Source organism: Polistes dominula, unplaced genomic scaffold, assembly GCF_049000335.1.
Source record: "Polistes dominula isolate Pdom_NZ unplaced genomic scaffold, Pdom_raw_medaka contig_20, whole genome shotgun sequence".
Taxonomy (NCBI): domain Eukaryota; kingdom Metazoa; phylum Arthropoda; class Insecta; order Hymenoptera; family Vespidae; genus Polistes; species Polistes dominula.
The window spans coordinates 4,750,006-4,766,097 of NW_028301147.1; the positions used below are offsets into that span (position 1 = coordinate 4,750,006).

At 27.0% G+C, this 16,092-nt stretch overlaps 1 protein-coding gene across 11 annotated transcripts in view; it reads right to left on the bottom strand.

The window, feature by feature from the left end:
* Positions 1-16,092, bottom strand: part of LOC107074182 (uncharacterized) — a 134,398-nt gene that overhangs the window by 36,292 nt on the left and 82,014 nt on the right. For 9 of the 11 annotated variants that reach the window (XM_015335374.2, XM_089177324.1, XM_015335371.2 and 6 more), the window contains 4 exons: positions 11,282-11,335; positions 6,423-6,621; positions 4,867-5,118; positions 423-458 (listed from right to left, as the gene is read on the bottom strand). In XM_015335374.2, the coding sequence (XP_015190860.1) occupies positions 423-458; positions 4,867-5,118; positions 6,423-6,621; positions 11,282-11,335 (541 nt within the window). The remainder of the gene's footprint in view (positions 1-422; positions 459-4,866; positions 5,119-6,422; positions 6,622-11,281; positions 11,336-16,092) is intronic. The other 2 variants (XM_015335377.2, XM_015335378.2) reach the window with 2 other exon arrangements.

Here is a 16,092-nt window from a genome sequence, read left to right on the forward strand (position 1 = left end):
TAGAGTTTATGCACACCTCTAATACTGCGCACAAGTATATGTATATATATTCTATTATGATATACGTAAATATACTATAAATAATATCGTGCGTGTAAAAAGATAATTAAAATAAGTGTGTAATATCATCGTAAAGTATTTTAATAGTAGATAAAAAAAATATTTCGTCCAGTGGTCGTAAAAAAAATAAAAAGAAAAAAAAGACGTATGCATATCTCGTAGATAATAATTTAATATGAATTTAATAATAATAATAATAATAATAATAATAATAATAATAATAATAATAATAATAAAAATAATAATAATGATAATAAGCAGAAGAATAAGAATAAGAATAAGAATAAGAATAAGAATAAGAAGAAGAAGAAGAAAAAGAAGAAGAGTAATAGTAATTACTGAAAAATGAGGGACGAGCGTACCTATAAGCAACCGGTTTGGAATCTCGTAAAATCTCCCTGAAACAGAAGGCGCGAGAATCTCTACGTGTTATGCAGAAAAGCAAGAATTGTATGGGATAATTAATTAATTGTAAGAAAACACAGACAAAGAGAGAGAGAAAAAGAGAGAGAGAGAGAGAGAGAAAGAGAGAAAGAGAGAAAGAGAGAAAGAGAAAGAGAGAGAAAAAATGGAGTAAAAGTAGAAATAGAGAGAAGTAAGAAAAGAAAGATGGAAAGAAAGTAAAAAAAAAAGGGAAAAAGATAAACAGAGAAAATAAATATAACAAGATATTAAAAGTGAGAAAAAATCGATTGTAGCGAGAAAATCGTGTATGAATGCGTATATCTATGTGTGATATGTGTACGTTAATCAGTGTGAGTGTGTCCCTTGTGATTTCTTCGAGACTCATTAGTAAATTGAGCGTCGTGTGTGTTTGACACACATGACTTATTGTAGACGGGGATTAGTGTTTTGAAAGAAATTTCAAGGAGAATGATTCAAAGAAAAATGAAAATAATGATTGCAACAAAAGTCGATTAAAAGTAGTGGAGATAAAGACGTCCATTTTTGTCAATAAAATGGTTTCTATATTGACAGGAAATTGAATGACGTTTATTTAGTTTTTAACGAAAGATACGATAAGAATACAAGAACGTGTGTAAGTGCCAATTGTATATATGTGCGTGTATATATTTATATATATAAAAGGTGTGCGCAATACCTGAATTGCTTTATTTGCTTCATATTAAACGTTGAAGCAAATTGCACGTAATTAATATCGTCGAAGAATATCAAACAATATTTCCTTTCTAGTGCGAATAATCGTATTAGCGTGCTCCTAGAAAACTAATTCAATTAATCGTACAAAAACTACGCGTATCATGCAATTTGTCGTTCACTTTCTATTACACCTACGCGTATATATGTGTGTGCGCGTAGTTACTCTACTTATAAACATGCATGCATTGTACATCATACGTGAGCAATCTATTCACGCTTCAATTCTCTCTCCTTCTCTCTTCGTTTCTTTCAACTGTCGTATTTCTCTCTCGACTCGTATTTTACACGAGCAAACATTCGTTACATGTACGTATGCGTACTTACATGCGCAGTTATATAAACAAATATACATATACGTACGTATAAATTCCGTGTACAAATTCGTCGATTATTTTTATCATCTATGAGCTTGTTTAAAATTAATATATACATATTTTACTCGTTTAACTTATTTACATACGAATAAAATATTTATTTATAAATATATAGTGTCGAATTAAAATTATTGGTTCACAGACTCAATTTTTCTATAACATACTTTATTGTAAATTTGTAAAAAAAAAAAAAATAGAAAGACATACAATGTTCTATTTAATTTTTTTATTTAAGTAAATATATATTTTTTGAGTCTTTTTATTAAAGCACAATTAAACAAATTAAGCGTTTTCAGATAAAATTTTTTTTGTATATGCAACATTTATTTAATTCGCGTAACTTAATTTTTATATTTGAATTTTAGACCAGAGAGATGTAATTGAGAAAATAATTAAAAGAAATCATATTTTTTTATTTACAAATTTATAAAATTTGTTAGAAGAAAATTGATTCTGTTTAAATATTTTATATTTATTGTTAGTACTGTGTAACTATGTACTGATACGCAGGTATCAATAGTGTATAAATATATATCTGTGTATTTCCTTAATAAACAACATCTCGCGATGACAAAATTGTATCATTTCGTGTAAATAAACATTTCGTAACACGACTTTTACTCTTGACTTGTGCAATTTGATTAATTTGATTATTGATTAAAACATCACGACCACGACGATATTGATTTTAACAATAAAATCGGTGCTATGTGACAATTCTATAGTTCGAAGTTTACTTTAAAAGCTCTCTCTCCTCTATCTGATAGTATTTAGATAAAATTATATGTATAATAGGATAAAAAAATATTGATATACGTAATTGGTGACAATTAACAAAATTATATTAAATTTATTAAACTACTGATTATTATCAATATGATTAACGTGAATTTCTATTACCTTATTTCGTTGAAGCTTCCTATAAAATATTAAAGTTTTGATAACGTAGAAGGATAGTATAGGAATGTTTGTTATTTGTTTAACGATTAGACCGTAAACAGGATCGGATATCCGAAGAAAATCAAATTTCTAAACATCAACTCACTATTGTTTGTGTCTACTTCCAATTTAGGTACTCGAAAACAATATTCAAAGTTTCAAAACTAAACTATTCACTACATTTAATACATGTTTATTTAGAACATTTGTTTACTCTTATACAATATCACTTTGTTAATTAATAAAAATTATTCTAAGGTATGATGATTCAGTGATTATTTTTACATAGAATGACAAAAAGGTTTTTTTCACATTTAAAAATACGGATTTTAATAAAACTTTGCAAATATTGAGAGTACATTCTTGCTTATGCAAAGAACAATTTCGTTTTTTTTTTTTTTATTAAAAAAATATACCTTTAATCCTTGTTAATCGATTTTTCGATATAACTAGTCAACCGTAAAGGACAAAAATTCTTTGAATATGTTGAAATTGCATCATATTTGAAAACCTATTAAACTGCGAACGACAAAAATTGGAAAAAAATGCGTACTTGTTAATAGTATACATTGTGCATATATGTATAATATATATGAAAATAACATGGGTCACGTATTATATATATACATCAATTTTTTTCCAATATATAGAACAATTAAAATAATTAGAATATGCATTTTGAACAAACGCAACGATGACGATACAAGGAAAGTATCTTTCAAAAATGGAAATTGAATTTCTACTATGTTTCTCATATCGTTTCGTCATTAACATTTTATTTCCATATAAGATACCTTTCCTTGTAAAAAATTATATTAACATATTACATAGGAAACTAACAAGTAAACGTTGTTTTGAAAATATATATAGATGATTTTCTTATAACATGATTTAAAAATTGTGGAAATTCTAGTTCAGCATACTATCTTTTTAAAACTATTATTAAAAAAAAAATTACTTAAAATAATATTTTAAAAATATTGTGTAATAGTTTATTTTCTTATTTATTATTTTAAATTTAAAAAAAAAATAACACACACACCACACATACACACAATTATTCAAACATTGTTTTGGTTCCGATTAAATTCACGTTGACGATGAATTATTTAACAAATAAGAAAATCCAGTTTATGTATATATTGTACTTCGTTGAAAATACCTAATAGATGAGCAATAAAAAAAAAGGACGAAATGTAGCTATTGACAAAACGATGGGAAGACAATGTTGATGCATGGTGGCCATGCTCTAGGGTCCAACGCGTGTGTCTACGTCACCACAACTCCACACGTAGATTCATGCGTTCGATCTAGAGAAAAGAGCCAAAAATATTGATAAACCACAAGCCTGAAGTATCTTGTCCCTTTAATGTGTCTCAGCAACGTCAGCCAGGAACATTCGTAAAACGTGTTCCAACTCGAATTTCTAAATCCTCAATTGTATTCGTTTCATCTTTCTTTTCATTGATCCTGAATGGTATATAACTACGTAAGCTCATGATTTTTATCCTGATCGATCATATATATCTATCAATGTCTATCGTTGGTTCCACTCAATTGTAACATTCTTTTTTTTTATCGTACGCTAATACCATCTTGACTAGTGAAAAATACGAAATAAGGCAGTATTACATACTTCAGCTAGGTAATATATGAATATATAAGAAACGAGTAATTAAGATATAATATTGATATTTGATACGTAGATTAGATCCCATAGAATTGAACAATTAGTATAATATTAGTTTTGAAAATACAGGAAAAGATAAGAACAAATAACTACAAGCATTGTTGTAGAAAGAAATGTTAACTTTAAAGTTTGATCGAATTATGATCCTTATGTACTAGACTATCTCGTGAATTCATATATAACCTCGTTATTTCTTAATACTAATTATTTTATAAATATATAATAAAATTCTTTTCCATATACTTTATTTTTTCACCCAAATAACGCTCTAGTCGTTCCATAAATTAATCGAATTATAAACTTTAATGGTATACAAACTATATATATATATAAAAAACTTTAAGTTTTAAGTTAGGTTAAAAAGTTTCTAGTTATGATCATTTTGTAAATAAAGGAAATGGATAATGAATATTTCTATGGTGTATATATATTCAGTCACACTACTAAATAACTTGTTGACGTTATATGAGCATGCGATTAAACTTAGAAAAGAAGAACTAACGATAAACCGTATGGAGATTTTCGGAAGGTTGTGGAAACGTTTCAAAAAAAAAAAAAAAAAAATAAACATAAAATTGCTTACAATTAGATGAACAAAAATAGGATAAAGGTGAAAAAAGAAACATAAAAAACAAAACTCACCTCGAGTTGCTCGATGCGACGCTATTGTTCGAACGTGATCTTCGACTTTTTAAGGAATCCCCTCTATTCACAACACCTTTTCCGGTAATACTGAAATGCCTCAGCCTGTAATATTCTTCTTCGACTCCTGTATTCGGCATACTGGCCACTCTCGACCTTTGCTGCGGAAGACACAAGTAATTTGGCCGACCGGATGATCGGCTACCTGGAGTTTTCACTGACTGCGAACGACTGTGATGTGGACTTCCATATCTGTGTGTTAGTGGATTTTAAAAGAGAAAAGTATCGAAGCCAATAGGGGTAGATGAGGTAAATGGTTTTAGAGGTAGGCAAAATGGGGGTGATGATAGAGAGAGAGAGAGAGAAAAAAACAAACAAGGAAATTGCCTTTTAGAACAAAGAATCAAGATTTATGCTTAATATTCGATTTTATCTGGTTCAGTTTCTTTTTTCTTCTTTTCTTTTAAAATTCTCTTATTATTTTTTTTTTCTTTTTATATTAAGGGGATCAGGTAAAAGGAATCCCTCATTCTCTCTTTTTGACACCTGATCTTAACGAAAAGATTTATTATTTCATTGAAAAATTTGTCAACTTTAATTATTCAAAATATAACTTCTTTCTACTTTAAGGGAATTTTTCGTTAGAATAAAAATTGAATTTAATTAGAAATTTGATGTAAATGTTATTTAAAAATGCTGTGTATTCAATGTTTGTTCGAATAATTAAATAGTAGGATAATTTTTGAAGGTAATATAATAAATAAATTCTTTGCCAGTGATCCTAGAGACTTTAGTTCGTTTGATCGACACAGGGGCGTAAAATTATCGTACGCGGCAAGAAAATTATCGTACGCGTACGATAATTATCGTACGAATGGGATCGCTATCTTTGCACCCGATCTATAACGTGTTTCGTTTCAAGTATGGTATTATTTAATCATATATTAATAAGAAAGTATATAAAAAATATAAAATAATACCTGTTAAACATACTTAACTCGGTAATTGAAAGAAATGATTTTCCTATCGTAAATATCATAAACCGACGATTAATTAATTATCGAATAATTTTAAAAGCGTTATAATATATTAATCATTGTGGTTTAACAAGAAAAGAAAATTAAAATCCAATAAAAGATATTTAAAAAAAAAGAATATACTATGTTCATTAAATTTCAATAATATAACAATTAAATCTAATCGATTTTGTTTAGTTACACCACGTAATCGTCGATAATTCATTTTCATTTTCGATACGTTGAAACGAAACATTCGTTTAATTAAAGAATACAAAATGTTTGAAAAAAAAAAAAATATGAAGTAGAAATCAACGGAAGGAGGTGAACAAAAAGGGGTAGGGGGAGAAAACGTGTATATTATCAAAGAAAATAATGGAAAGAAAAGAAGAAAAAAGAAAATATAGAAAAGAGAGTAAGAGAAAGAGAGAAGAACAAAAAATTAGAAACGAATAGGAGTTAAAGAGAAAAATATAAAAGAAAAAAAGAGAAAAGAAAAGGAAAGAAGAGAGAGAGAAAAGAAAAAGTAAAAGGACTAACCTCATTTCGAAGTCGTGAATCTCCTGTAGGGTGAGGGTGTTCGCAACATCAAGCAATTGTCTCATATTTTCTTCTCGTCTTCTCGCATCCGCGTCCGGATGTAAAAGAATCGTAGCAGCTGGTGCATCCAACGAAAGGGACGGTTGTTGGACCACAATGGTCGCCTGAGTTGGTCTATTTTTTCCACCGGCGCTCCCTCCTTTTTATTTCGTTTCGATCGTTTTGCATCGATATTTCAAAAAAAAAAGTCAGTAAAAGAAAAGATTTTTCGTTAGAAATTTGTCTATATATTTGTATAATTGTGTGTTCACATATATATACTTAGTATATATATGTATATATATAGTATAATAAATATTAGGTTTAGCAATTAATTCTCACGTGTTTTATTATTAAATTTATTGCATGAAAATTTTGTCAAGCAATTTGTTACAGTTTTTTTAATAATTGATCCAAGTTATTGAAAATAATAAAAATTATTTCGATGAATAACAGATATATACGATTATTATTTTATAAATAAATATTAAATTTGTGTTTTTAAAAGGTATCGAATTTATTGCTATATCTAATATAATATATATATATATATATATATATATATATATATAATATGCGTGTCGCATGTGAGAATAAAAAGCTGTTTTCTCGTCGTAAAAAAGATTCACTGGTATTATTAGAGATTTTTCTCCCCTTGTTTTCTTCTCTTATAACTTTTCTTTTCTTTTCTTTATTTTTCTTTTTTATTTTAAGTTATCCTTCTCTCTTTTATTCGCATACTACCGTAAGCAGCTCTTTCAAACGAAAGTTACGAGAATGGTGAACGATAAGAGAGAAAAAGAGAGAAAGAGAGAAAGAGAGAGAGAGAGAGGGAGAACAAGTTCTCTTTGGATTTTCACGAGGTAGAATGAATCGTGGCGGAAGTCATTTTATCTCGCGTTTTTCTCCCGTTACCGGAGAATCTTCTTTTGCGAGAGATGGGAAGCAAAGATTCGTGTACTTCTAGCGGAACTGCCAAGCGCGAAATTCGAGAATCCCATAGTCGTCGAATGGCAGATTCGAATTTGTCCTTATATCGTTTAACATCTAACTCGTATTATTTATTTTCGTGTTTTCGTCTTCTTTCTTTTTTTTTTTTTTTTTGATTTTCTTTGTTAAACTCTGACGATAATTCATTTACCAATTTGTTTCTTTTCTTTTTTTTGTAGATCTATATACATAAATGTATATTATATTTAAAAGTATTACATGTATCATTATATGTATAAACGTAAGAAAGAAAATATTATTTTGTAAATAATTTTTTTGTAAGATAGATACATTCGAAATAATATATTTTAAAAATTATTATACATTAAGTTCAATTGGTATCGTTAAAGTATTACCGATAGAAAATAAAAGAATTAATTTCTAAAATAGCTACGTTTTTAACTTAAACGTTTCTCTTAGGGGAAAAAAATTAATTTAGAAAAATATTCTATATCGTATATTTGAAATTAGTTAGTTAGATACTTTGGAATATATTTGTATAATACAATATACGCATAAGGATATTTGTATATATATCTAATGTATTAATAATGTAAAAACTTAATATTTTCAATACTATGTACATTTTTAAATCGTTTTTTTTTCGTGAATTATAAATGACATTTCGTTTTTCTTATTTCCTAATTCGGTATTTTTGTATTTTTATTTTTTTTTTTTCGTTTTTCTCTCGTTTCGCGCAACGACAATTCCGCCGTAACGTGTTGCGCATGGTGTGACATAAAAATTCTTATGAGAATACGTATTTTCTGAAATTGTTCTCGAGAATATTTTGCGCACGACGAAAAAAGAACAAAAATCATTGGAATAAAAAATAATTTAGTCAAATTTGTTTCAGTTTTTTTTTTGTGGTGGATAAAAAATCGTTATACTAGTACTTCAACTTGTCCATTTTGCACGAAACGATTTTAAATTAGGCCAAATTATACGGTATACTACATACTCATTCAATCATTTAAAATCTAATATTTTTTTTTTCTAAGTATATCCTAAAGAATTTAATTTAAACAAAGTATCTTTATATCTATTGTTGCGTTATTATCATGATTATTTTTTCACTTTATAATTTATTACATTATTTTTCACTTCGCAATTTATTATTGCATTTTTACAGATGTGCTTTTCAAAATTTACTCGATACAATCGTTTCATAATAACAATAATAATAATAATAATAATAATAATAATAAAAATAATATTTTGAAGTTTTGTTTGGTTACTAGCATAACTTGGTCTAATTGTCAATGTGTAGGTACTTTAATTTAAACAAAAAATAAAAATAAAAATGAAGATAAACGATATATTCTCGAGAAAATCGATTATCGGGAGAACGTTCTTGTGATTTTCTTTCGTTCGTCAGATTATTATTTCAAATTCCGAGAACTTTCTCCGCTTAATTGGATATCGATTAACATTTATTAGCACGTAGCTTAGTACTATCGCTAAAGTACGAAGCGTGTTATGTGTGTTCGTATGTGTATGTTTAGTATGAAGAAGGAGAAGAAGAAGAAGAAGAAGAAGTAGAAGAAGAAGAAGAAGAAAAAGAAGAAGAAGAAGAAGAAGAAGAAGAAGAAGAAGAAGAAGAAGAAAAAGAAGAAGAAGAAGAAGAAGAGACTTGTAAGCATATTTTTATTCTTTTTCTTTTTTTTTTCTCAATTTTTTTTTACGATCAACAATAGCGTAGCTATTAATATATACATATATACATCTATGTATATATATATATATATATATATATATATATATATATATGTGCGACGACGACAGGCTTCTCGAGACGAAAATTGAATGTTACGTTTCTTTTTCACATAACGTATGAAACTACGCAAGCGAAAAGCTATAAAATAAGAAAAGAGAAAAAAATGATATCATACGAATACTTTATATGTCGTATATAAGTATACGTAGAGTACACATGTATGCAATATGATTCTAAAACACGACATGGAGAACGAAAATGAACGCATGGAAAATAATAAAACGTACGAATAAATAAAATGATAAAAAATAGCTGCACTCTCGATACTTTTTTTAGTCAAAGCCAATTCGGAAAATGTAAAAGACAAAATTCGTCTTAAGAACCATCATTATCATTTTGCTACGTTCCTGATTTTTTTTTTTTCACATTAAAAAGAAAAACACCAAAAGGCAGTGAGAGCGACAGTGCCAGTTTTCTTGTTTTTTTTTTTGTGAAATACAATTTTCGTGACTAATAAATATAAACGGATTACATTCAAGATACACGCTGCTAACGTAGACAACAACAACATAACAATGACAATAATAATAACAACAAATAAATAAGAAATAAAAAAAAAAAAATAATAATAATAATAGAAATGATAACACGTGTAATAATAAAAATCATAATAATATTAACAAAAAATAATAATAATAATAATAATAATAATAATAATAATAATAATAATAATAATAATAATAATAATAATAATAATAATAATAATATACGTTTGTTGTGAGATTTAACACGCGTGCATATCAATGTTGAATCCACACTGCTATTCGCGATCAAAAAACCTGTCAATTAACTTAAAACATTTTTGAACACATTTATAATACATCGTAAAATAATTTTTGTAAGCTAGTAATTACCTCGGTCAGTTTTAATCAAGTAATACGCATATTTTTAAACGAGTATGATAGATATTGAATTAACACGTGTTACACAAATAGAAACATTCACACGATGATTATCATCATGAGGATAATGTATTTTGAAAATCTCATCTACGTGTAAATACCTTTTTTTATGAAATTGATAGATAAAACATTCCAATTAAATAGTATTATTCATACAAGGGTAATTATGATATTATTTAATTTGATTAAAAAAAAAAAATAGGAATTAAAAGATACGTGTCTTCAAATAAAAATAACATGATATGATAAAAAATAATAATAATAATAATAATAATAATAATAATAATAATAATAATAATAATAATAATAATAATAAATATCCTTTGTTTATTACGTCTCGAAAACAGAATACATTTCAAAAACAAAAGGGAATAAAACAAAGAGAAGTATAACGCGCGTTTCTCAGACCAACAACTACAAATTCCCTTAACAATCTCTATAGGAGCAAGATCAACAGAGAACTACTCATAAACACTAATAATAAGCGAACAAGTTTACAAGTTATTCATGAGTTTCACTATGAATACGTGATGCTATTTCTGTTAGCAAACAGTTCTGACCAGTGTGGACCCAACATAATGATGCATTATGTAATACGTATGTGTGTGTTTATAATTTGTATTAATACGTTTTTCTTGGTATTTTTTTTCTTATTTTTTTTTTTTTTTTATCATTATCGACGAATATGGTTCGCTCATGGTTTATATTTTATGGTTTTTTTTTAATTGCATTTTCTCGATTTTCAATTTAAAAAACACAAATATGATTAAAATGATTGTGTGATTTGCCACATACATACACACACACACAGACAGTAATCTATGTATGCATGGAAAATTCAATGAGAATCGTGGTTGATGGTAAGGAGGAAATTTTTGGTCTCGGTGAAACTTAATGATTTTGTTTTTATACGAAAATACGTGTATAGTGAGAAAAAGAAAGAGAGAGAGAGAGAGAGAGAGAGAGAGAGAGAGAGAGAGAGAGAGGGAGAATGAAATGAGGAATAAATACGAGGGAGTGAGAGAGAGAGAGAGAGAGAGAGAGAGAAAAAGAAAAGAAAAGTAAAGTTATATTATACATATATGTATAGTGACTCAATTTAATATTCGGATATCATGGGATTTTGAAATATGATTTATCTGTACACTTACTTTGATTTGGCGTACATCGAACGAAGTATTTTTTCATGGTGCGTCCCATTTTGGCTAATAATACATACGATACCAATAAATTTTCAATTTAAACTGAATCACATTATTTTTGAATGAATTTTTCAAACACGGTGTTACGTTTGCAAATAAAATACTTTTGTATCGGTCAAATTAAATATTATAATTTTTATAGAACGAACAAGCTGCAAAAGGTAAAGTATGTCAGAATATTTTAGCGACAGAGAAATTAAACGTTATTTCATTTCTGTTATGCTATACAGACAATTATGTTAATAAAATAAATAAATGTTATGTTTCTGATAATTACAAAAAATGTATTATTTATGTTTAATAATAAAAAAGAAATAACAAGACTTTCTTAACATAATTTTAACAATAAATAAATGTATAGGACAATCATATTTAAAAAAACCATGGTGTTCAAATATTAAAATGAATTACTATATATATACATATATCTAAGAAAAAAAAGTTAATGTTTGTGTTGGATTATTAAAACAAATCGGTATAGTAATCGTAAAATTATTGTTTTACGGTTCGATCACTTGATTTGTGAATATTTGTTGAACAGTGTTCGTATAATTCTTTAACAATAAGTTCACTTGTGTTTCTGTTTTTTATGTATACGTGTATATGCGAATAATGACAGACGAAAATAAAACGTTCACAAACGTTTCCTACAAAGAGAAGGGAAAAAAATGTGAAGGGAAAAATTGCGATTCATTGCCGATCGATTTGCGTGAAAGTGTTGGCTGTTTTGCAGCAATGCGATATAACCAATTTAAAAAAAAAAAATGGACAGGTCTGTAAATAAGTATTTATATACGTATGTCTTTTTCGATACTATATATTAACGTAAGTTAATGTAACAATACGTTTGAATTAATTTCGAGCATTTTTGAGGAACGTCAACACTAAAACTACCTAAGATAATTAATTTAGGTATTATGTCTATGATACCATCTATATGTATACTATTAACATATACCTATTGATAGAAACCAAATTAATCAAAATGACTGACTGTGGTATATCTCGATATAGTATTGGGATATCTGATATATCTGCGGTTTTCATAGGAAGAGGTTTAAGTGTACAATATAATAATAATAATGTATATACTGATAGTATGTTATTATATTAGAGATAAATGCATTGTTTAATAAAACAAACTTCTCTTTTTCTCATCAACTCAAAGTTTGGATCTTTTCATTCAACATTAGCGAAAAATGAAAACTGCTGCTCGTTTATGTAAATGTGTGAGACTGCAAAATATTCCCAATGACTTATAATAATTTATACAGTGACCGTTCATATCTTGAAATCGTGAAAGTGGTTAACCTTTGAAATATACATACACGCTGCAAATACAGTAAATATACGTGTGTTTATAATATCCAAATTGTAATACAAATTTTCCAAAATTAAACAAGGAAAAATATTGTTCGTTATCGTTAACATAAAATTATATAATAATTTACAATAATTCAAAATGATTTAACATTAAAATCCATTATTCTTGCGTTGTTTCGAGTAAAATCTGTATATAAATAAAAGTGAAAATGACGAACAGTGCACATTATGCTAATAGCTCTCATCTCACTATGGACGTGCATATATTTGCATATTATTGTATACATATAAATGTTAAAAAAAAAAAAAGAGAATTGCATGGGATTGCTAATGATAAAATAAAATGTTATAAGGTATTACACAAATGAATTAATAAATATATTTATATTTTGAAAAAAATGATGGGTGTGTGTTGTAGTTCGTATAGTACTTATGTACGAGTAACATATACGTAATTTAACAATAAAAGGGTTAAGTTAACATTAAAAGTAATAGAAATGTTTTTCTAATGTCAAGTAACCAATTAGAAAATCATTTGTTAAAATAACATTTTAAAATTAGTCATTTTGATTGATTTGGGATAGTTTTAGTGTTAAACGTTTGTTTTAAAAGCTTTAATTATTTCTATGTTTATAATAATAATAATATCTTTTTATCTGTAACTTTTCATTAAAATTAACAAAAAAAAAAAATCAAATTGTCGTTACGTGTCACTTTCAAATTGAAACTTTGACAAACATTATCAAGTTACAAGATACTTATATCAACGAACTTAGTAGTTGATAAATTACACACACTTCGTCGATGTACATGCATAACAAAGTAAGGAACTTCGATCGTGTTCAAAACTTGATACGGTATTTGACGCGTATGCATCTGTAAGTATGGTATATTGTCTCATAGAAATTTTCTAATTATTATTAATCAATGAAAATATTTCGATTAAAAAAAAAAAGACATACGATTTTTTTTTTTGAATGAAGTGGAAAATAAAGAAAAAAAAGAACGTAACAAGAGATGATGAAAGAAAAAGGAAAAAAAAAGATAAAAAAAAAAAAAAAGACAAATCGATAGGAAACGAGAAGAAAAGAAAGCCCAAGCGCAATTGCAATAAGTATAACTTACACGCGAGTCAAAAATCACGCTACCATCAAAGAAAAGAGAGAGAGAGAGAGAGAGAGAGAGAGGAAAAGTAGATAAAAAAAAGCCATCGAAATCAACGGAATGTTCCGTTGATATATTTTTAAGAAAAAGAATTATTTTCTTTTTTCTAAGTTGTCGTCAAACCACCCCATTTACTATTATATCTTTCCTTTTTTTCTCCCATTCATCAACTTTATTTGTTCCATTTTATCTTTCCCCTATACACACAAGCACACATATATATCCGGATATATTTCTTTCTCTCTCTTTTCTTTTAAGGACTGATAGAAGATAGAATGTCCAAAAATTGTGGACTGTTTATTGTGCTTGTGTGCACATGTATGTGTGCATGTATTAGTATACCTATTGCGCAAAACGGGAAAAAGAGCTTGACCCATGAATGAATGGTTGAAACGAGGGGATGAGACTCTGAAAGAAAAGAACATCAATTCATTTCCTTAGAGATCTCTTTCGAGAAACGTAACGATATTTCACGCAAGGGGGTTGTTGATCATCGATCTTTATTTAAAGTTTCATCGCGTTGGTTCTCTTCCTTTTATCCCTTTTTTACCCCTTAGACCCCAACCCCCTTTTTTCCCCCTTTTTGCAATTTAATTCTCCTATATATTCCAAGTTTATAAATACAATTGGGGACTTATAACAACGGGCACACACAGTAAAAACATATCCTTGATTGTATTATAAATGTTAACGAGTGTTTTATAAACATTATACGAGAGCTTAGTTTTTTTTTCAATCGACAAATGTATAATTAAAGCAAAAATTATTGATCAGCCAGATCTTCTTCATAAATACTATTTTTTTTTAATTTTTATTCCATTTACGATTTTTTTTTCGATGAATTAAGCGAACGAATCGGATGAACAAATCGAGAAAAAGCTACGTACAAATTATCAGTTTCATCGGTTAATAGATCTTCTTTAAATATTACAACTATCGAACCAATGAAAATGACTGATTTGGAAATTTGATTTAAAAGTTACTCCTACGTGAGCCGTTTTAAGGTCTAATGGATTAAATCTATTTTTAGAAGATTTTTTGTTTATTTTACTACCAAATAGATTGATGTTTAATTTTTTTTTTCTAATTGAAATTAATAACTTTAATAATTAAGCTTAATATTACGAAAATGAATAAACATTTTTGTGGCTGTTGAATAATTAAAGATACGATAAAATAAATAAATTAATTTTCTTTACTTTTTTATTTTTTCTTAAAGTTCAATTTGATAAATAAACGGTCCATTTATTAGTTTGCATTAATAAAATTTTCTCTTTCGTCTTTATAGTTATATTTAAGAAATAAAATATAATCGAAACTTACAATTAGATCTCAGGTCTTTTATTAAAAAGTTTTCTTTTTAATATTGAAATGAACACGATGTTTTTTTTCGCGTAAGAAAAAGAGCTACATGAAACGAATATTTCTTATAAATCGAAGAAACTAGTTTACATGTAAAAAAAAAAAAAAAGAAATTAATATTAAATTGTGAGACAAGGAATAATAATAATATGTTCTTTGTTTCAAATCAATAGCTCCAGAGACAGACAATTCTATATCATAAGCAGAACAATAGCCTAGTCATTTATCTCATTTTCACTTTATAATAACAATAGTCCATTTGAATCATTTTCATTGCATAGTCCATTTACTTGTTTCACAAGGCTTCCCTTTGCATTCAATTTGTTTCTATAAAAGCTTTAAAAGAACACTATCCGAGATATAAACTAATTAAAATGATAATCAATTAATATATAATACTAATAATAATAATAATAACAGTTATTAAATATTATTAAATAATGTAAAATAAAATAATTATGAGCAAAATTAAAACTTTTTTTACAAATAACTTATACAATGAAAAGTTAATAATTTAATAAAAAGAATTTCATTCTCCATGAGAGAACAATTATTTTAATTAAAATCATTTATATTCTTTTAATTAAAAAATTTCAATATGCTCAATTGGAAATTAGTCATTGACATTTTAAAGATTCGTTGGTACAAATCTAAGATTTATTGAGTTAATGAAATAATCTTACGATATATTATAAATCACAACCATAACAAGTGATAATAATTACTTTCTCTTATGGTTAGTTATTTCATCAAAGTTACTAATGATACACGAAAAAGGAAGTCTAATGATTGGTTTACTTCAAAAGAAGACAAATATAGGGAGTAAACTTTGTAACGTTATCAATTAAGACGAAAACGTTTTTATTCTTCTCATTTTTGTTGTTTTTTTTTTTCAAAAGAAACGCATGATA